We start from the raw sequence: 22,423 nt of genomic DNA, 5'->3' as shown, positions 1-22,423 counted from the left end.
TTTGTCATGTATTTAAGTTATTTTAATGTGTGATTGCATTAGGTGCATGTTGTTTGCTACTCCTTCAGGTGAGCCTTTTGAGAGAAAACCAACAGATCTTGTAGCTCACGAAAGCTTATGCTCAAATAAATTGGTTAGTCTCTGAGGGGCCACAAGTACTCCTTTTCTTTTTATGAATACAGACTAACACGGCTGCTACTCTGAAACCAGATTTTTGGCAAATAACTAACTTTGTGCTTCTTGCACTCTACCCCGATCTTCATTACAAAGATGCATACAGTGTACTTCTCACAAATAAGTAAATCAAACTACTTGAATGCAAAAGTTTTGAGTTACTAGATAAAAGCTGAAATTACAACTGGACTTGTATAACTTAACCAGCCTCTTTTGATAGCTTGTGGATTTTAAGGGTGGAAAACACCATTTAAACAACACAGGCCATGAATTTCACCCAGTAATTCTTCGATCAAGCCCAATAATTTAGATGTCTCTCTAAAAGCAATAGTCTAGTTCAAGCCCAATCTTAATTTAAAGATTTCAGTTCAAATTATTTTATTACTTTTATATAATAATTCTCCACTATTGACTCAATAGTAATTTTTAACTGAGTAGATGGGCAATACACATAGTAATCTTAAGGCTCCTCTACACTAGAAATATCTTAAGTTCTAACTACACAGTATTCTGACACAATTTGATCTTGCCTTTATCAGGACAAGACCAAACTATATTCTGGAAAAGTATTAAAACCTTACAGTAGGTCTGTACTCCAGTTCCATTACATGGTTTGGTAGACCAAGTATGTTAACACAATAGCGTCCTGACATTTTATAAACACTGTCCTATAAAATGCCATATATTCTACTACAGCCAGGCCCTTTTAGCACCTCACACTAAATCAAGAAATGCAACCTGTTATAGACAGGGCCTAAGCTTACATTAGAAACATTGGAAAAAATGTCCACCGTTAGAGAAGCTGTAGTGTAGATAAGCTGCTGTCTAAATGCAGTATTTCTCAGGACTGTGTTGACATGAGATTGAGGATGGTATTGGCAGTCAGCAGGGGATTCCAAGATTACTAGCACTGGTTCAGCTAAATTGTTGTTAATGGTGAAAAAAAATCACTAGTATAAAGGGGGCTTAAGGTCTAACTCTACAGAATGCAGATTGTGGCACTGTCATCTGTTAAATTTTTCTTTAGGCTTTGAAAACTGACCTATAGTGCCTTTCACTGAAGGATCAAAACTTTTGATAAGCATTGTTGGCTAAGTAAGAATTGAAGACTGATAAATGAAACTGTGGCACAGGGAGGTTGTGACTTATCCTAGGTGGCCGTGCGATGGAGTAGTAAAGACAGGAATAAAGATCACACCTTGAATCCAGTTCTGTGATTTAATCAGCAGACCCTACTCCATCCCTGGAGCTGGGACTTTCGTATTGGGTAAAAGTGCATCATCTTGAGTATAAGAATTATCTGCAAGGGGCAAACTCCTGTCCCTGCTTCACAACTGCTGAAGTCTAAGTTTAGAGCCCGGAAATAAGGGTGCACTGTAAGTATTGCTGCCTAACCTCAACAGTGACTTAATTTGAAGACAGTCTAGGATTACTGCACAAACCAACTGATGTGGGCATCTGTACTCCCTCCCGCCATCGGAATACAGACAACCTATGTTACTGTAATGTCAGCTATTAATTTTCTTTTTCCATACTCTTTGGAACAATTTTTTGTTCCTCTGATATGGCTACATCTTACAATATATTTTGTGCAGAAGGTCAGAGTGGAAGGACTGGTATAGTAAAAGGAAGTTGGTCATTTACACATAAATTAGGCCAAATCCTCAGCTGGTGTGAATTAAAATAGCTCAATTGAAGTGGTGGAGCTGTTACACCAGCTGAAGATCAGACCCACTAAGTAGGACAAAAACAGGATTTTTTTTTCCCCTGAAAAGCAGTCTTCGTTCTTTCTTAACAGTATCTCAGCCTCTAATAAAAGCAATGGAAAGATACACATCTGGCCATTTAAGAGTAGTATGGCTTTTATTACATCACGTTCATCCTGAAAAGATTAAGTTGTAAGATTGGGAGTGGTCACTGTTCAGATAAAAAGGCTTATTTACAAAGATGTTTACTTTACAGTTTTACATAAGACATGATTCTTCAGAACATACAAAGTATCAAATCACAGACCTAGGTCTAGCACTTGCCTGTAACTATAGGTTAAACCAAAAGGAAATCTACAGCAACCATTAGACGTACATAATACATTGTGTCCTGCAACTACAAGTGTATAAATGACTTCACATCAGTCATGATTTAAAGAATTAGAGATTCTCTATACTTCTTTCTTCTTGAGTATTAGTGGACCCACATTATCGCCTGTCAATTCATTGTGTTTGTTGTGAGAGCCATCACAGACAGGGAACTGGAAAAGACAAGAATGATTAGTGTATTTACTATACAGCAAGCAACTAAGACAAGTGGTGGTCGTTTGTGTAGAGGATAATCCATATAGTTGGAGTGAGATCAAGACCCCGCCAACGCAAACATCAACAAAAAAGCCTATAGGTCAGAAATGCTCAGAGTATAACTTAAGAAGCAAATGCAACACTTCATCCCTTAAATTAGAGCTGTTGCCACTCCTTCCCTAAAGCGAAAGGATAAGGGACAATGTGACCCAGCTGCAGAAATGATTGACAAATAAGTAGCAATTAATCTTAATTTCTCAGATAAGATAGGGATACAAGAGGAGACAGGGATACAAGTTTATGATTATTGTATATTTAATAGATGAATGAAAAGTCCTTTCACTTCCAGCCAGTTGACAAGGTAGCTCTCAGTACTAAAGTCTGGGCAGCTTTAGACTAGATACCTTTTTTCTGCACAGAAGTATACGTACGCATTTAAATGTGCCAAAGACAGCATGTTGCATCAGGGTGGAGCTTAAGAGCATTTTACAAAGAAAACATTTTTTTTTAAGTTTCCTCCTATTGTTCTTTTCCAACATCCAAGCAATCCCTATCATCCATCAGGTATATGGCACTGGTCAGTCAGAAGACCACTGCTGCTGAAGAACTAAACTCCGTACAATAGCCTAAAACATTACAAAGAGTTGTTTTTGTTTTTTTTTTAAACACATTCTCCATGACAAAATAGCCCAGTGGAGGAGCAGCTAAAACCAGAGGCACCCAATGTACTTTAAGGTTCATTCCAGAGTTGGTCAAGTTTTGATGAAACCCCCTTCCCCCCATTGGAAAATGCTGTTTCTTCTAAACGTTTTGTACAAAAGTATCAGTTTTAACACTTCATTGGGAAGTTTTCACAGGTCTAGGTTGAAATAAGGTCAAAATGAGAGAAATCCACTTCTGAATAGACTGCTGGTGAAGGCAGTCACTTGGCCTGTGAGTCCCACGTTAATCGCTTTTGGGGTTAAAAAAATTGAAAGGTCTTGTTTAAATTAATTTCTGAACAAAAATGAATTTAAAAATCTGGAAGTTTTTCATGAGAGGGAACTGTTTTCTGTCCAGCCCTGGTTTATTCCAGGAATAGAGCAAAATACATAAAGGAAAAAGGCAAAATTTACTTTAGTTTTCACCAGACCAGGGGTTCTCAAACTGGGGGTCAGGACCCCTTAGGGGGTTATGTGGGGGATCGTGAGCTGTCAGCCTCTACCCCAAACCCCACTTTGCCTCCAGCATTTATAATGGCGTTAAATATATAAAAAAGTATTTTTAATGTATGGGGGGGGGGTCGCACTTAGAGGCTTACTATGTGAACGGGGTCACTAGTACAAAAGTTTGAGAATCACTGCACCAGACTAAAGGGTGGCCGCTCTACTTATTGTGCGCAGAACAGACAGTTAAGTGGCTTGTAGGTGTCTAAGCTCTCCTGCATATGTAGGTTTAGAGTGGAGAAAAAGAATTGCACAACTCTTAGAGAACCCATGAACCTGTCCAGCAACAGGGTGGGAGTAATGTGCTCCAATTCACAGAAAGCAGAACTGACAATAATAAAAAGTTAACTCCATAGCCCTATACCGTTGCTATAAAGTACCTTACCGTCTTAGAACGCCAACACCTGCAGTAAGCTGCTTTAGTGAGGCACAGATCTTCAATGTTTATTTCATTTACTACTTTGGGATTTTCCTTCTGGATCTTGAGGTTAATCAAGCTATCCTTCTGCTGTTTCCTCCGCAAGAAGAATGGACGAAGAGCCAGATATCCAAGTAGTGCCAGGACACCCAGGAACGGCAATAACCGCAGCCATTCTGAAACTAAAAAACACACTAGACTTATATTGAGCACTAGGATTGTGAACAGCATCAGTTACGCTCAAATGGCACAGCAGCAGCTCTTCCTGTTTGATTTAGAATGAGTAGGGAATCGAGGCTAACAGATGGAGGGGACTAGTGAAATGAGACGAGAGATTGGAAAATAGAGGAGGAGCACATAGGCTTCTGGAGACAGAACAAAGGGTAAAATCCTGGCTCCACGGAAGTCTAGAGCAAAACTCCCATTGATCTCAATGGGGCCAGGCTCTCACTCGTGGTTTAAGATTGATGCAGTAGAGGAAGGGGAATCAGTGGAGAGATCAAACCATGATTAATACTAAATGAAGGCTCCCTAATGCTTTACCTGCTCACTCAAATTAGCCTTGGAGCATTTTCTAACAAATATAAGAGGAACTGTTAACAGCATAAAGAAAAGGAGTACTGTGGCACCTTAGAGACTAACAAATTTATTTGAGCATAAGCTTTCGTGAGCTACAGCTCACTTCATCGGATGCATAGAATGGAACATATAGTAAGAAGATATATATACGTACAGAGAACATGAAAAGGTAGAAGTAGCCATACTAACTGTAAGAGGCTAATTAATTAAGATGAGCTATTATCAGCAGGAGAAAAAAACTTTTGTAGTGATAATCAAGATGGCCCATTTAGACAGTTGACAAGAAGGTGTGAGGATACTTAACGTGGGGAAATAGATTCAATAAGTGTAATGACCCAGCCACTCCCAGTCTCTGTTCAAACCCAAGTTAATGGTATCTGATAGTTTTGCCTGTTCTGTCATTAGCATATGTGATGGCTATATGAAGTCTTGAGTACCCTCATTCCAGCAGGGAAATTGGCAGAAGAACTGAGTGAATCTTTGTTTAAAATCCAAAATCTGCATTAATATTTCAGTAGAGAAGTCTCTTTCCAGTCAGCTTGTCCAGAGTTGAATTGCATCAGAAGGTCTAATCCTGCAAGGTGCTGAGCATCCAATTCTGACTGACCCAGTGGGAGTTGGGTGCCCTGAACCTCAAAAGACTGGGCTCAGAGTATGTATGGCAAGAACCAAATGACCTAGTCGGAGAGGCAAGCCTTTCAAGTGTACCTGATTAAAGTAAGTAGTGGTACCTTGTGGACTCAACTACTGTTTCGGGATAATCTGGCATCACCTCACCTATTCTTTCAATTGCCAATAGCAGAAACAATGCATCCTGAAAATAAGGTCTCAAGAACTTTCTTAGGAAGTAAGTGATCCTGTGGTCAGGTTTTGCAGATAGGAATTATGCTTAACCATGTTGTGTGTTGACGCAGCAGGTGTTACGCATACGACAAAATGCTGTATGGAAAGCTTTTGTTCCAGAACATGAAGATTTGGAAATCAAACCACCACTTAAAGGATTTTAATACATTTTTTTTAAACTTGTGAAGGTACATTTAGTAAGAATGCAGTTAGCATAAGAAAAGATTCTCTCCTCTGAAAGAATTTTTCAAACACATTCAGTAGACCCACTAGCAGAGAAGGTGAGTCTCCTGGCCTCCCCAAATCTATAAGATCTACTCAGAGCTCCAGGACAGATAAGATGCACACATGGGAGCACTACAGACCAAAGTAGGGCACTTACAAAACATGTAGCACACTCGATAAGACTAAACACACAGAGAGAAGAAGGGCCTCATCTAAAAATGCCATTAGAATCAAATGGCATTAAATAGATTTTTGAACAGTGATTTGCATCTTAATATAGCACGGAGAACTTCAAGCCAAGCTCAAAGACAGAACACTTAGCTCATCTAGTAGGCATGACTGAGGAACAAAGTCTCAGCCCACTTGGTTACAAACACACAGAGAGGAAACACAGAGAAAAGACCAGTAACAACCAGGATAGGAAGCTGTTATTTATTATTTGTATTGTGGTAGCAAAATGCGGAGGGTTTTTAGCTTCACTAGCCAATGACTGCTGCAGTATTTAAGGGACCTGGAGGCTTTCCAGAGAATCAAAACAAAATTCATGCCGCCGTCCAAGCTCTCTGGAGGCTTTCATCTGCTTCCTGTTCGGTCTGGAACTGTTCCCTTGATGCTGGAGACATCAGTTCCTCATTGGATTGTGGACCTAGCTTGGTCCCTCTGGAAGCGATGTAGGGGATGGGGTTGTTTGCGTTGACTGTGAACCGCTCTCCGCTGGTTCACTATGTTGGGGTTTAGGCTCCAGCTGAGCCTCTTGTGTAGGGTTATCGGCTGCTGCCGGTTCAGGATCAGTGGGGCCCTCTGGTGTTGGTTGTTCCGCTGGTCCCAGTTCTGGGACTGACTCTGCCTGGGTCTCTGGGACTGAATCCACTACTGCTGTTGCAGACGTTGGCATGGGGTCCAGTTCCATCACCTCTGACCGGGTCCTGGTAGAAGTTTCCGGAACAGAGCTAGGCGTGACGGCTTGCTTAGCCTGGCTGTGGGTGACCATTCCCACCCTCTTGGCTAGCTTCACATGATTGGCCAAGTCTTCCCCCAACAGCATGGGGATGGGATAATCATCATAGACTGCAAAAGTCCACATTCCTGACCAGCCCTTGTACTGGACAGGCAACTTGGCTGTAGGCAAACTAAAAGAGTTGGACTTGAAGGGTTGAATTGTCACTTGGATCTCTGCGTCCATTAAATTTGGGTCCACTAAGGATAGCCGACACTTGTGCTCTGGTGTCCCTCCACGCGGTGACCTTCTTCCCATCCACACTCAGAGTTTCCCTCCACTCTGAGGGTATCTGGGAGGTATCTGGGCCTGAGGACCTCTGGTGTGATTCTGGTGAAATGAACTGTAATCTGTTGGGGTTCTTGGGGCAGCTGGCCTTTACATGCCCCAGCTCGTTACATTTAAAACATCGTGTTACATTTAAAACATTAGCTGACGTGTCACTGGGGTGAGGTGGGTTGCTGGAGAACGGTGTGGCGGGACAATAAGGTGTCTGGAGGGTTCCTTGGGGGGTAGTTGGAGCCTTGGGCTGCCCCCGGTGGTAGGGTGTGATCTGAGGTTGTCCTTTCTGGCATTCGCTCCAACTGCGACCAGTTTTTTTCTTTTCTGCCACCTCCACCCATTTGGCTCCAATCTCCCCCACCTCGATTACAGTTTTGGGCTTCCTATCTAGGACTCATGACACAAACTATAGCCACAGGATACCCTTTAATACATCTTGAAAAACTGACATGCAGAGAAAGACCGACTTTCATTTAAAAACAACTTTCTAGCCCCAATGCTTACAAAACACATTTCAAATTTGAGCTCATGCAGTAATGTCTTTCTGAGCCTACAGCAGCTCCATTGCCTCTGTAGCTACACATAGCTTTCTGAAGCAGATGCAACAAAATTAACAATATTCTGTTCACTGATGCTATTCAGAATTCTGTGGACAACACAAACATAAGAATCAAGCCAATTTCACAGTGCTATTGCTTGGGAAAGCTGAGCATCAGAGGCAATCACTGGAGCTATTTATGAGGGAATCCAAAAAATAGAGGGTGGGAAGGGGGTAGAGTAACAAAGACAAATCTCTGTCCCGCCAAAGAACACAAGAGAAGGGAAGAAGGAAGAGACCAGAGTTTCCTTCTCCGTCTACAATCAGAAAGGGGTGAATCTTCAAACTTATACTTCTGCTAGCCAAAGACCAATCCAAAAAGTGGAGGCCCTGGGGAGTGTTTAGGAATAACATGATAGGAATCCCAACTCTCGCCCAAGAAGCTGGGGCATAGGCATCTTACCAGGGTGTTGCCACCCTCCCTATTTTTCCCCTTATCAGTTTCTGGGAAGTAGATGTCCACTCATTTTTTTTTCATACTCACAGTTTTTAAGTTCCCTAACAATAACAAGACCCTTTATTAGATGTGAATAGAAAGAGAACCCTGACACTGACAGCCTAACTAAAGTGAATGGCCACAGCGTACATTGAAGCATCCACAGCTAATATTCTGTCCTCTCCCTCTCATTTGGAAAAGAAAAGAAAAAAAGTCAGGTGGAAGGAGTGTGTCAGCCAGAGTGGTTCTTGAATACAAAAACTAGTGTTCATATTAAAACTGAGCAGTAGAGGTAGCTCTGTTGCCTTTTTTAATTACTTTCTAATATCTGTTTCAAAAACTAAATCATGTATGCACTAGTAGGTGCTCACTTACTACTGTAATTATTATACCACTTTCTATTCTAACTGGCTACAGAGCAGCTCATCAGTAAGTTAAAACACTAAACGTGTATGAACTATCCACCATTCAGCATGCAACGTGCTATTGCATTTGGATTTTCAGTGACTCCAGGCTCTATGCTAATTCAGAAGTTACTTCCTGAATTATGTTTGCCTCAAAGTTAACTAGCAGGGGGCTTTTTCTAACAGATGATTGTACTGCTTCCTGTTTTTAGATTCAGTCAGTCAATGAGTTCTCACTTCCATGCACTCTAAACACAAAAAAACCCTCTAATTTTCAGATTCCCACGAGATAACTGGGCAAGTTAGGTGGGGCAGGGAGAACACAGTCCTGTCAGTGTTGGATCACAGTTTTAAATAATAAATTAAGAAACCCCAAATCCCCTATTAGATCCACATGCAGCTTGTCATCCTACTATGTAAGATGACAAGGTCAGAGATTCACTCAAGTGGTCTGTGGAGGCTACTTCTCAATGTGCCCCTGCCTTCTCTATCCCATCCCCTTCACCCCACACACACTTTCACAGCAACTACAGGAGCATATATTCTGAACAGAGGTGGCTCAAACATTTGTAAAAGAGGCTTCATAAGAATGGCCTCTTCCTGTATGGGATGCTACTTAGGTTACCAATAGCCCTCTTAGTATAGAGGTTAGATGGAAAGCCCACAAAAATTGTGCTTGTGGCCCTCCACTGAAAAATTAAAGTATAATCAGTACGTAATTCCTACAAGGAATTTGATGCTTATCTTACCTCACTCATGAGCACATCATTTTGCTGTACAGATAAAGGTTGTCTATATATTGTATATATTTATACTGCCAGCATAAAACACATAATAATCATGACTGTACTGTACACTTCAGCATGACTGTTGTGAAGAAACACACGGGACTGGGGGGAAGAGGCAGCCACGACAAGAAAATAAGAGAGATGGAAACTTTTGAACACTAAGGGTGTGACAACACTAAGATAGGTTTCAGAGTAGCAGCCGTGTTAGTCTGTATTCGCAAAAAGAAAAGGAGTACTTGTGGCACCTTAGAGACTAACAAAGTTACTTGAGCATAAGCTTTCATGAGCTACAGCTCACTTCATCGGATGCATTCAGTGGAAAATACAGTGGGGAGATTTATATACATAGAGAACATGAAACAATGGGTGTTACCATACATGCTGTAACAAGAGTGATCACTTAAGGTGAGCTATTACCAGCAGGAGAGCTGGGGGACGGGGGGGGGGGGAGGGGGGAGGAGGGAACTTTTTGTAGTGATAATCAAGGTGGGCCATTTCCAGCAGTTGACAAGAACCTCTGAAGAACAGTGGCGGGTGGGGGAAGAGGGATAAACATGGGGAAATAGTTTTACTTTGTGTAATGACCCATCCACTCCCAGTCTCTATTCAAGCCTAAGTTAATTGTATCCAGTTTGCAAATTAAGTCCAATTCAGCAGTCTCTCATTGGAGTCTGTTTTTGAAGTTTTTTTTGTTGAAGTGTTGCCATTTTTAGGTCTGTAATCGAGTGACCAGAGAGATTGAAGTGTTCTCCAACTGGTTTTTGAATGTTATAATTCTTGACATCTGATTTGTGTCCATTTATTCTTTTACGTAGAGACTGTCCAGTTTGACCAATGTACATGGCAGAGGGACATTGGTGGCACATGATGGCATATATCATATTGGTAGATGTGCAGGTGAACGAGCCTCTGATAGTGTGGCTGATGTGATTAGGCCCTATGATGGTGTCCCCTGGATAGATATGTGGACACAGTTGGCAACGGGCTTTGTTGCAAGGATAGGTTCCTGGGTTAGTGGTTCTGTTGTGTGGTTGCTGGTGAGTATTTGCTTCAGGTTGGGGGGCTGTCTGTAGGCAAGGACTGGCCTCTCTCCCAAGATTTGTGAGAGTGATGGGTCACCCCTCAGGATAGGTTGTAGTTCCTTGAAGATGCGCTGGAGAGGTTTTAGTTGGGGGCTGAAGGTGATGGCTAGTGGCGTTCTGTTATTTTCTTTGTTGGGCCTGTCCTGTAGTAGGTGACTTCTGGGTACTCTTCTGGCTCTGTCAATCTGTTTCTTCACTTCAGCAGGTGGGTATTGTAGTTGTAAGAATACTTGATAGATACCAATGTGATATATGCCATCATGTGCCAGCAATACCCCTCTGCCATGTACACTGGTCAAACTGGACAGTCTCTACGTAAAAGAATAAATGGACACAAATCAGACGTCAAGAATTATAACATTCAAAAACCAGTCGGAGAACACTTCAATCTCTCTGGTCACTCGATTACAGACCTAAAAGTGGCAATACTTCAACAAAAAAACTTCAAAAACAGACTCCAATGAGAGACTGCTGAATTGGACTTAATTTGCAAACCGGATACAATTAACTTAGGCTTGAATAAAGACTGGGAGTGGATGGGTCATTACACAAAGTAAAACTATTTCCCTATGTTTATCCCCCCCCCCACCACTGTTCTTCAAAGGTTCTTGTCAACTGCTGGAAATGGCCCACCTTGATTATCTCTACAAAAGGTTCCCCCCCACCCCGCCCCCCGCTGCTAATAGCTCACTTTAAGTGATCACTCTGGTTACAGTGTGTATGGTAATACCCATTGTTTCATGTTCTCTATGTATATAAATCTCCCCACTGTATTTTCAACTGAATGCATCCGACGAAGTGAGCTGTAGCTCACAAAAGCTTATGCTCAAATAAATTGGTTAGTCGCTAAGGTGCCACAAGTACTCCTTTTCTTTTTAACACTAAGATCGTGTCTGAAACCCAATGCCAAATACTGTTCCCTTCCTCCCTGCTAACCCTTGATGCTTGTACTTTCGGGGTAAATTCTGGTTCTGTATATTGCATTGATTATAGTTTGTCCCTGTCAACACAAGCAGTCAGAGAGAGGCTATGACTGACCTCAGATCTCAAAAAATGGTTCAGTTTCTAGGGTAGAGGGGGCTCAGGATTTTTATCAGCCTAAAATACAAAGCTGTATGTGAGATGCTGCTCTCCACCATGTGTTTTCCCCCTCATTTCTCTGTGATTGATAAGGCAAGAACTTTAAGACTCTCAGGGTCAGTTTTTCCTAATTAAACTTAGGGATGCAAAAGAAGAAAAGTTCTAATAACGAAATATTATTTTACTGCCTACCCTGACTCTGGGGTCAGGTCTGCTTTTGCTTGAGACTAGAAGATCGACACTCAAACAAATGCGTGCTTAGTGAGTATGGTGCTTAGCACAGCACCCTGATCCTTGATTGATGGCCAAGCAGATGCTCACTCAGTACAAATAATATCTTTAAATACCATAATTTAAGGTCACTCAATTCCCTTCTTTCACAACCAGGAAACAAACTAAATCAAAGTTTGTAAATTTTCATTTGTGGCTGCCAAAGAACATTCATTCTCTTTAATTTATAGTAGTAAATATTAGTAATAAATAAAATTTTGACTCTATGCTTCTGTGCTGTATAGTAATCTTTCACTGACCACAATTCAATTGATAGTTCTATAAATATCTCCTTCCTTGTCTTGAATTTGAGTTGTTACTCTGTGAATACTTTGAGTTAGACTGCATAATATTCAAGGCAGTGATCTTGTCTACAAATGTTTTGTAAAATGATAAACACACCTACAACAATTATCTAAATGTTGGGATGATTTGATTATTGTAGTACCTACAATGCTAACAACTAACCACTAGCGCCTAGTAGCTACCAGTGCTAGCCGTTTCCCAGACATTCAAGATGGGACAAACCCTTCTCCTAGGTGCTCATGACCTAAGCACAGAGAAAAGTAGGCAGATTAGGGACAGGAGAACAACAAACGGACTGTAATACAATACAAAGAGTAGCAAATGTCCTAGAAAATGCTTGTATATTTAATCTGCTTTATACAAAACATGGTTGTATTAGTATACAGTAATCTTTTAGTTCTTAATCAGTAACTTATTGAATGACAGCTGCCACAGTGTTTAGAGCAAGCACCGTGCAGAACATAAATTCTACAAACCAGGAAACAATAACTATTCTGGTTTGCTGTTGGATTGTAAAGTGGTACAACTTCCTAGTGCAGACAAGTCCTTAGTCTCCAATTGCAGCCCTTCAGGGGGAAAAATTCAACAAAAGAAGAGATATTTCAAGAAGTAACCAGATGGCTGTTTCACACTTCAAATGGTTAGTTTTTCGAGAGTTAGGGAAACACTTTGAAGGTATCTTTAAATGAGCTCTAGTCAAAGAGCAGCGTCTGCTAAAAATTAAGTGAAAATTCCTGCTGATTACTAAGTTTAAGAGCAGTTTTGGCACCATATAACCACTGATTTGGCTGTATTCTTGTTGAGCAACTTGTTGGAAGAAGCAGGCAAACATGTCCCATCATTAAATGATTCCATAAAGCAATGTAGTAGAGTGTGTTGCTGTATAAATTTAGTACTTCAAAACTGATTATTCAACATGCCCACATTACAGCTGCTGCTTGAAAAACTTAAGGTTCCTGCCATTTGATCTGGGCGGGCAGACCCTTTTGCCCATGTGCAGTGCCACTGAAGTGAATGTAACTCTACAAGGGTAAAAGAATCGGTCAGCACAGATCAGAGCCAAAGACTTAAAAGCGTGTCAGAAAACCAAGTAAATATGTTGTATTAATGTAGCTTTCTAAGGTCTAATTTTTATGTGCTCAGTTTCATGTTCAATATGCAACCATCTCCATTTACCAGGCTGAGTTTGTTTTGTGCTGAATTCCACATATGCATGCCCACAACTCCCTGGAGCGCTGAACAGAAGAACCTCAGAGTTATGATCACCAGAGTTATGAACTGACCAGTCAACCACACACCTCATTTGAAACTGGAAGTACACAATCAGGCAGAAGCAGAGAGGAAAAATATTAGCAAGTGCAGTACTATGTTAAATGTAACTACTAAAAAAAAAAAAAGGGAAAGCAGCATTTTTCTTCTGCATAGTAAAGTTTCAAAACTGTATTAAATCAATGTTCAGTTGTAAATTTTTGAAAGAACCACCAAAACATTTTGTTCAGAGTTATAAACATTTCAGAGTTACAAACAACCTCCATTCCTGAGATGTTCATAACTGAGGTTCTACTGTACCCGTATGTTCTATCAATCATTCAGATAGCTTTAATTTTCTTTAAAGCATCTAATTTACAAAAGCATTTTGTAACATACTAAAGGTGTCCTCTCTCCCCGAGAGAGTAGGGTCTAAATGCAATGCTCTGGTGAGGAGCCCAGTGCTCTCTTCCCTCCTAGGTATCCTATTTAGATGCTCTCTTCATAGGCCCTGCTGTTTGCTTTATTATTTATTATTAATTATTATTCTTATTATTAAACCAAACAAGACTTAAGATTTTTGACATAAAAATTTTGAAAGATAACTCAAAAGGGTCTTTTTAATTTTTTTAAAAAGATGTAAAGCAAAAGTTTAAATATTTTCCAACCTTCATTGTTTTTAAAAAAGAAACCCTCTTTCTTTCTGAAAGTTTCAATCAGTGTTCTCGGGGGCCTGGATCAAAGTCCTCCAACATTTCAGTGGAGGGGGGTCTTTAGACCTTCGCGTAGTCAGTTTGAGAGGAGCATTAAAATACCCTTTCTGTAAGTCACCAAACTGTCCTGTTCTCACAGGAGCTGAGGCACCCCATTAGAATGTAGAAATGACAGGCAAAACCCTCCACTGTCCACTCCCATTAGAGCCCTTTCCATGGAAAAGCAAAATTCAGGTGGTGGTCATTTGTCACCCCTTCCAAACTCCCTCCTCCTAGGGAGAAGATGTGACAAAATGAGAATGTTCTTAATGTTTTGTCTAAATACTGTATGTGTGCCTTAGTTTCCCCTATGCATTTCTTAAGTATCTATGGGGTAAAATAAGGGAGTGTAATTGTTGCAAAGCCCTAAAGGGCCAGTGTAATGGTGTCTGCACAAACAGTGGCCAACACGCTGTCCCCTGGCAACTAATGGCCTGGGCCCCTTCTCTGCAAAGGTGCCAACTAAAGCTGTTGAAAAAAAAAAAAAATCAGGTGGCCTCCTGGCCCAGAAAAAAGACAAGAGGAGGGGCGAAAAAGTTTCAGTTTAAAGCTCGCTTAAAAAAATGAAGGAAGGGCCAGAGGGGGCTCTGCGCTCCCTGCCCCACAAAATGGACCTAACTAAGGGGTCCTGGTCTCTGTACCTACAAGCTCTGTTTTAAACCATGTTCCTGTCATCTAATAAACCTTCTGTTTTACTGGCTGACTAAAAGTCACGTCTAAATGCAAAGTTGGCAGGGGCACGGCCCTCTGGCTTCCCCAGGAGCCCCGCCTGTGCGAACTCACTGTAAAAAGTGCACAGTTTAAAAACAAACAAACAAAAAAAAACCCTAAATGGTCAAAGGTCAAACCCAAAAAGGTCAAAGCTGTGTAAGCTTCTTGCCCTAAAAACAGTCTGCTCACAAAAAAAGGCTCCCCCAAAGTCCTAACTGGCTTCATCTAAAGTAGTTCCACAGCATTGCCTAGTAACTCCGTAACAGAAGCATAAAGGCAGTTTTTTTTCTCTCCTCTCCCCTTCTCTAGTAAGCGGGTACAACCTTACCATACTCAGTTTAAAAAACCTGATAGACAGCAAATAAAACTGCTAAGTTACTAAAATAATTGCTAAATATTTGTAAAGGTTTATATGAAGTTTGATATAAGTGGGAACTGAATTCCCTAATCTTTTCCAGAAGGTATCACAGCTCCGGCATTTACTGCTGGCACTGTCCTTAAAGAAGAGCTTATGGAGGTGAACATCATTTCAGTTTAAATTATCAATATCACAGAAGCCTATACATACCACGAAGGGGCAAATCAGCAGAACTCTGCCATTTCAGCACCAATGTTGCTGCTATGGCAAGGTTCTATGGTGAAGTGCAAAGCATTTTGTCACTACCACAAATCTACAAAACTCCTATGAATAGAATTGCAAATTACAAAGTGTGATAGACCCAGGCCAGTTGGGTACAGCAGAGTAGTAGAAGACAGATATACTGGCCACTGGATTAACAGTTTTCTGTTCCCTGACTGATCAGAGCAGGGGCTGCTCCAGGCTAATGAGAACACCTGACTCCAATTAACCTGCAAAGAGTCAGGTGAGGCCATTAAGCTAATGTGACCACCTGACTCTAATTAAGGCCCCTCGGATACTATAAAAGGGCTCACCCCAGGCAGGTAGAGGAGAGCAAATATGGCTGAAGGGCTGGTTAACAAGGACACCCTCAAGTAATTGGTAAGGGAGAATCCGGAGAGCTGTGGGGAAGTGGCCTGGGGAAATGTAGCAACTCTGGCACTGAAAGGTTGGCTGCCAACAGCTGCTACCATAGGGTCCCTGGGCTGAAACCCGGAGTAGAGGGTGGGCCTAGGTTCCCCTCAACCTACCACTACAGAAACACCTCCTGGGAGGAGAAAACAGGCCCCTGTCAGGACAGGAGGCTACATTGTTTTGGCATGATGCTGTAGGAGCAACAGAGACTGTGGGAGCTCTCTCACTGATAACCTTGCTGGCTTATGATGAAAAGGGCTCAGCAGACTGTTTCCCTGGCCCTAGAGAGAGAGAAGGGCTATGTGGAGGGTTGCAGTGAGCCTCTGAAACTAGCATAAACCTTCTGGCAGCGTAGGACCCACGGGGACAAGGTTGGAGCTCTGCCACAAAAGCTAGTGTAAATCTTTGAAGACTAGTAGGCTTGCAAATGTAAGAGGCTTAGTTCAACCATAAGACGCTACCCAGAAAACTCTGCTCAAATGTCCTTTATCACAATTCAGTCAATCTGTAGCGTGCATGCTCTCAAGCAAACAGGTGGTGGTGGTGAGAGATTCAGCATCTTTAACCTAGAATACTTTCATGTCTTTTCATCTCTGATGGTATCCAACATTGGGGTCACAAGCAAAGTCATACTACCAATCATGTGCTGTTATGTCAAGCTGCTGCTAAGAAAAAAGGGGCTGTGAGCCAAGAGCATATTATTTCAAGGAGGATGCTCTTGAAAAAGACATTGTTTACTGTGTGCCATAAGACTGAAACACTTCAACCTTGCACGCATAGCATTCTTGGCTGTTTTTCTCAATTTAGTGCTATCAACATGATGTATACATTACATCGTAGAGAAAAGACATTTAAGTGTGACCATGGACATCAGCCTATTAAATACTGCAGAAATGAATCCTGTGTCCAGATTTGGAATGTTAGCCGTGTAGCTATGTATTTCTGACTACATTTTGTATCTGCATCCATAGTTTCACTATGCTTGATTGTTCAAGTGTTCATTAAATCATTAAGTACCAGAGCTAGTGAATGTAGGACTTCTGGAATTTTTCAGCTAAAAAAACTATCCCAAATTCCTACAGCAATCACACAGCAGTTTCCATTCTAATCCCCTCTTCTACCTATGTTCATTGCTTTCTGAAACATTCACCTTTGGGACTGAAATGTCACATGATTGGCCCCTCCCAGAAGTGGTGATTTATTTTATTCTAAGTTTAAACAAAATCCTTTCAGCTAATTGATTTGAGAGTAAACCGCTCTGCTCCCCACCTCACTCTTAAATGTTTTGATTACCTTTTTCAGAATAACTCATATGACTGAAGCTTCAAAGTTGGTATGCTAACTAGCCTGAGTGACCAGTAAGTACTTTGCTAAGTTTTTAAAAGCTCATGTTTAATAGTTATAATGTTTGAAACTGCAGGATTGAGCATTAAAAGTAGTGTATTCCATTATGCTGTCAGTTGTGCACTTCGATAGATGTGGTGTGTATGAATACACAGGTAGATTTCATACCTCCTCAGTTACATAAATGTATGAAGAGGCTAGGGCCATGTCTACACTAGTGAGTTTACAGCAGCACAGCTCTATCGATGCAGCTGTGCCACTGTAAGATCGCTTGTGTAGCCGCTCTATCCTGATGGGAGAGAGGTCTCCCATCGACATAATTAAACCATCTCCAATGAGTGGTGGTAGCTATGTCAGTAGGAGAGCGTCTCTCTTGGACATAGCGCTTCTGTCGGTGTAAATTATGTCCCTCAAAGGGGTGTTATTTTTTCACACTCCTGAGCAACATAAATTATACTGAAAAATATGCTAGTGTAGACAACCTAAATCCAAGAAGTTTTAAAAAAAAAAAAAAAAAAACCCTAGAGAATTAAATTTTAAAACATCATTCTTATGTTAATGCAATATTACAGTTGCCCGATCAAGCACTGAAGTCAGGAAATATCAAATGTTAAGATTATATAGGACCTGATCCAACTCTTACTGAAACTGTGGAGACTTTCCATCAACTTTTATGGGAATTGAATCCAGCCCATCATTTCGGTACAGAATGATTACCAATGTCAATCAAACAAGAGAACTTTGAGGAGAAGCATAGAGCTCAGTAGGGTCCAGCCTGGCACAGACAGCCAGAGATATTATGGGATACTAAGTAAACACACAGTGTAAACGTGCTGGAAAATAGTACTTAAGCCTAGTTGTAGATAAACTGTTTTCCAACACTCATGAAAATGGTACAGCTTGCTGATGCAGTATGGACAAATTAGTCTGACTGCATCTTAAAGGACCTTTTACCCTGACAGAACAGTTTAATTTTTTTTATGTCTCCAAATAAACCGTGCTAGCTAAAACAATATGATACTTGAGGTCCTAAACCCACTACAACTGAGTCTAGAAACCAGGTTCAAATAGTTCTAATTTGTAACATAGTTGGGATCTTAATGGGACACAAACCTGAAAAAAATACCAATTCTGTTGGAAACCATAATTGTAGTAAGTACAGAGAATACGGACAAAGTTAGGAGGGGAAAAAATCTCTTTTCAGTTAGTTCACTTCGTGCAATTGGCAGCACTTTGTATGATTATTTTCCCTATTTCCCTTATGTAGTCAGTCAATTTTTTCCCTTGCTAAGGAGACACTTATTTTAAAAAAAGTCACCATGTGAGCAGAAAATCCTTTCTATAACATTTTAGAGAAATACTTTAAATAGTATGTAACTTTTTTTTTTTAAAGGGTGCTCTGTCAAACAGTTGTTAAGAAATCAAGGTGGTGGGTTTTTTTTGTTCGGCAACTGGGTTAGGCTAGTTACAGAACAAAGTTAACCAGGTCCCCTAACTTGGCTGTAACCGAACTACAGATGGGGAGCCTTAAAAAAAGCGTGATATTAATTTAGTCTAAGGCTCATGGTAAGGGGTAATGAGAATCGGTCAAAATGGAAAGGGGCCTCAGTGAAAATGAAAATCAGGCACAAAGTATGTTAGTTGATATTTCTAAAGTAGGTTCAGTTTAATACTGGTTTAAAATAAAATAACTGGTTTAAGAATCTTTGTTGGTAATTATGGAACAGATAAAAACTTGTTAAGCCTGTTTGACTTTTTTTTAACCTAATGTGGATTTGTTTTTTAGGTTAAAAGTACAAGTCTTATACTTACCAATTACAACATGGTTAATTAGTCCAGGCTGAGCTGTGATTACAATTTGAACTGAGGGAGAGCTACTAAAGTGATGTGTAAGATTTCAAAATATGGTTACAGTTAGGAAAGACCTGTAAAACATCCATCCCCTTCTTATTCAAAACAGCTGCTCCCTGCAGGTCTTCAAGTCATGTCTCATGATAAAACTTACTTTCTGTCCTATGACCTAGGCACAGCCCATATAGCTATAGAGAAGCAAGCTGGAGAGTCTATTCCGGCCACAGACATAATCAGATTTATTACCCATTTCCAGACTGCAAAATCTTGTTGCTGGAAGCATAAAGAACACCACTCGATCCAGGGAAGAGACTGCAGCGCTGGGCTGGCCTGGCAGTCAACAGAGTCATTCTTAAGACTGGTAGGAACAACTCTCACTAGATCTGGGGGAAGTAACATTTTGCAAGAGTAAATATTTTACCCCTGGCGGTTATTTTATTTTAGCCACAGACTTGCTTCTCTGTCTGCCACGGTGAAGCACACAAGGCAGAAGTGCAGTCATCCCCTTAGGCAGAGGGAAACTAAGGCACACAAGGGCAAACTTTCACCCACCAGCAGGAGACCAGCAGCTCTCCTGCCAGTTATGTTAGCTGGTTCACTTCCTCCTTCCTGACACCCATCGGGGCAAGAAAGGGGAGCTCCGGGCAGGGGAGGCGTGGGAGGGGAAAGCAATGGGATGGGGAGGGAGGGCTGGGGAATTGGATGGGGAGCTGGGAAGGGAAGAAGGGGGAATAGGATGAGGCAGGAAGGGGAAGGAATGGGCTGGGGGGGAGGGAATAGGGGAAGGCCAGGGCCGGAGGGAGGCTGGATCCTGGATCCTGGCGGGGCTAGCAGAGGGGGGCCAGCCCGCGGTACCTGTCAGCCTGACGAAGCCGCTGATGCTCTCGGGCAAGGGCAGGCGCTTGAGGTAGGCAGGCAGCTGCACTTTGATGATGCGAGCCAAGCTCTCCAGCGGCATGGCGACGTGGGGGGACGGGCGCTACGCGGCGGCCTCCCCGCCCTCTCCCTTGTCATGCCACAACGGTGCCCTTCCTCCAAGGAGGGGGGAATGGGGGGTGTCCGCTACTGAGCATGTGCGGACGGCGCGGGCCGCCGCCGGCGGGCTGGAGGCTAGTGCGCGTGCGCACTGGGTAAGTGACGCGCCTGCCCTTAGCGCTGAGGGCGGCGCGCGCTTCTCTTGCTCCAGCGTGACGGGGGCTCGGGCTGGCGGGGGGCCTGGGGCTTGGCTCTGAGCCCCGCGAGCTCTAGGCTCCTGCGGTGACGTAGCGGGCGTTAAGCGCACGAGCGAGGTTGTGCCCGCGAGCTACTCGCCTGCATGCAGCGGGGTATCCCGGGAAGCGTTCGCAGCAGGACTGCGGCCCGACGTGGGGCCGGGATGGGCGCGGGTGTGAGCTCCCCGAGCGCCGCCCCGGGGAAGGCCTCGCAGAGGGCAGCGGGCTCCCGCCGTGTGACGGGGCGGGAGGCGCTCAAGGAGGGCAGAAATGCCACCCCACTTTCCCAAATCACGGGACTGGATTGGCACAATTGTGCAGAATATTGCAGGGGGCTTAAACATAAGCAAAGGTCTGGAAGGTGCGTGAGGTAGATTCCGTTAGTAAAGTGGGGTTAAAATGCAAAAAGGCAAAAGTAGAAAGGGAATAGGCAAGGCGAGATAATACTATTTTATAAAATAATATGAAACTGGTGAAAGAAAAGACATAGTTAAGGGCAGGTATATAAAAACCGAATGTAAGGAGAAAAATGGAATTAAGACAAACCAGCCATCACCATGATCTCGCTGCTTCTAGATTGTTTGGCTCAACAGGTAGCAAATCAACGGCTGGATGTCTAGTTGGCAGTCGGTATCCAGCGGAGTGCCCCAGGGATCAGTCCTGGGGTTAGTTTTGTTCAACACCTTCATTAATGATCTGGATGTGAAAAAACACTCCTGAGCGCTGCACGTTTCAGTGCTGTAATGTGGCAGTGCTGGGAGCTGTGCTCCTTGTGGAGGTGGGGTTTTGCTCTTTTCTTTAAGAGCCCAGTGCTGTTCCGTGACTACACAAGCCACATTAAAGCCCTGTCGCACCAGTACTTTAACATTGCCAGTGTAGACAAGCCATTAGCCTGTTCAAGTTAAACCCTAGGCACCTTCTTGCAATTTAACTTGATTAGATTAGCAGGTACTAAAGTACAACCTGTCTTGTCTTGACTAGGGTTTAACTAGGGCTAATATCTAACATCACAGCTTTAAATCCTATTCAAGATAAACCTTTAGATCACTTTGAAATTCTTTCAGGTTTCATCCGAGAGTCATTTTCGCCTTTAATCTTCAGTGTTCTATTTCCAATGACAAGTGACCATCAAACAATATTTTAAAATAACCCATGAGATAGAGCTAAAGCAGAGCCAAGCATGCTTTTAAACAGGACAGCCTGTGTTAAGCAAGCAAAACCTATTTTGTTTGTATCCTTTGGGGTCCTGTTACTGTCCTTCCTAAGCTCCCATCTTTGGCCACCATTAACACCTTCCACCACATCCCCATCATTTTTTTTTTTCAGGTGATTAGTTTATTCCTGTGCTCTGAGTGTATCCTTGAGTTCATTACCTGACCTGAAGCTCTCACTTTGACTATGGCTAGATCCTAAAATGATTCCTTTGCTTTTGGAAAAGATCCTGTTATGCAGATAATGAAAGAGCTAAAGGCTAGAACAGTTTGAAAAAGGTTAAAAATCAGATTTGTTGTGGTATAACCTTCCTACTGCAACTTTTTGATGAAGGAACTTTCTCAGGGCCTACACTTGCAGCTTCAAATCAAGCAAAACACTCAAACTGAAGTCAGTACTGGGTTGTCATGCTGTATCTTTACTCTCCTTTCTGCTCCCCCCCCCCATTCTTCGCTCTGTCTCTTCTTGATGCTGACTGTGATCAACGGAGAGCACTGCTAACGTTTCTCTGAAACTCCTGCGTCCTGTTGTACTCTGCATTCTACTCACTGCAGAGATATTAGACATACTGCACTTTTTGCTTCTCACCTGTCTGTATACACATCATATACACAAATTTGTGTTGAGTGGTTTTGTTATTTTAAAGCATGGAGTCATGCACTTATGGAAAAATGTATAAAGAAAATAAAGTCTGAGTGGGATTCTATATTCAGTTGGAAGGTGAGGGATTGTCTTTGGAATGAAGTAGTGAACTCATAGAATCATAGAATATCAGGGTTGGAAGGGACCTCAGGAGGTCATCTAGTCCAACCCCCTGCTCAAAGCAGGACCAATCCCCAATTTTTGCCCTGATCCCTAAATGGCCCCCTCAAGGATTGAACTCACAACCCTGGGTTTAGTAGGCCAATGCTCAAACCACTGAGCTATCCCTCCCTCCCCCAACTGGGACTCAGGATATCTGGGTTTGGTCCCCAGGTCTGCCAAAGACTTCCTGTGTGACTTTACGGGGGAAGATTTAGGCTCAGAGCCTGGCGTAAGTGAATGGGGCTCCATGCAGGAGTCTACCTGCATGGAGCTCTTTGT

General features: G+C 42.3%; 1 protein-coding gene across 2 annotated transcripts; it reads right to left on the bottom strand.

Annotated features, from left to right (window-relative positions):
• Positions 1-2,014: 2,014 nt before the first annotated feature.
• Positions 2,015-20,034, bottom strand: CISD2 (CDGSH iron sulfur domain 2). 2 transcript variants are annotated; one of them, XM_077815091.1, is made up of 3 exons: positions 19,773-20,019; positions 4,056-4,270; positions 2,015-2,422 (listed from the first exon to the last, which is right to left on the bottom strand). In XM_077815091.1, the coding sequence occupies exons 1-3, from the start codon at positions 19,873-19,875 to the stop codon at positions 2,333-2,335; spliced, it is 408 nt and encodes a 135-aa protein (XP_077671217.1). In that variant the 5' UTR covers positions 19,876-20,019; the 3' UTR covers positions 2,015-2,332. The 2 variants fall into 2 exon arrangements, with proteins under 2 accessions (XP_077671217.1, XP_077671218.1); XM_077815092.1 differs by lacking the exon at positions 2,015-2,422 and adding an exon at positions 19,164-19,300 and having other exon boundaries at positions 4,138-4,270; positions 19,773-20,034.
• Positions 20,035-22,423: the final 2,389 nt, after the last annotated feature.

Source organism: Eretmochelys imbricata, chromosome 4 (assembly GCF_965152235.1).
Source record: "Eretmochelys imbricata isolate rEreImb1 chromosome 4, rEreImb1.hap1, whole genome shotgun sequence".
NCBI lineage: Eukaryota > Metazoa > Chordata > Testudines > Cheloniidae > Eretmochelys > Eretmochelys imbricata.
This window is presented reverse-complemented; position numbering and strand designations above follow the sequence as displayed.

Excerpts from the sequence above, each read along its gene's own strand:
- CISD2 (XM_077815091.1), bottom strand. The coding sequence starts at position 19,875 with ATGCCGCTGGAGAGCTTGGCTCGCATCATCAAAGTGCAGCTGCCTGCC. Across the intron at positions 4,271-19,772 it reads CGGCTTCGTCAGGCTGACAG|TTTCAGAATGGCTGCGGTTA; the intron begins GTACCGCGGGCT and ends TGTGTTTTTTAG. Across the intron at positions 2,423-4,055 it reads GGTGTTGGCGTTCTAAGACG|TTCCCTGTCTGTGATGGCTC; the intron begins GTAAGGTACTTT and ends TGTCTTTTCCAG.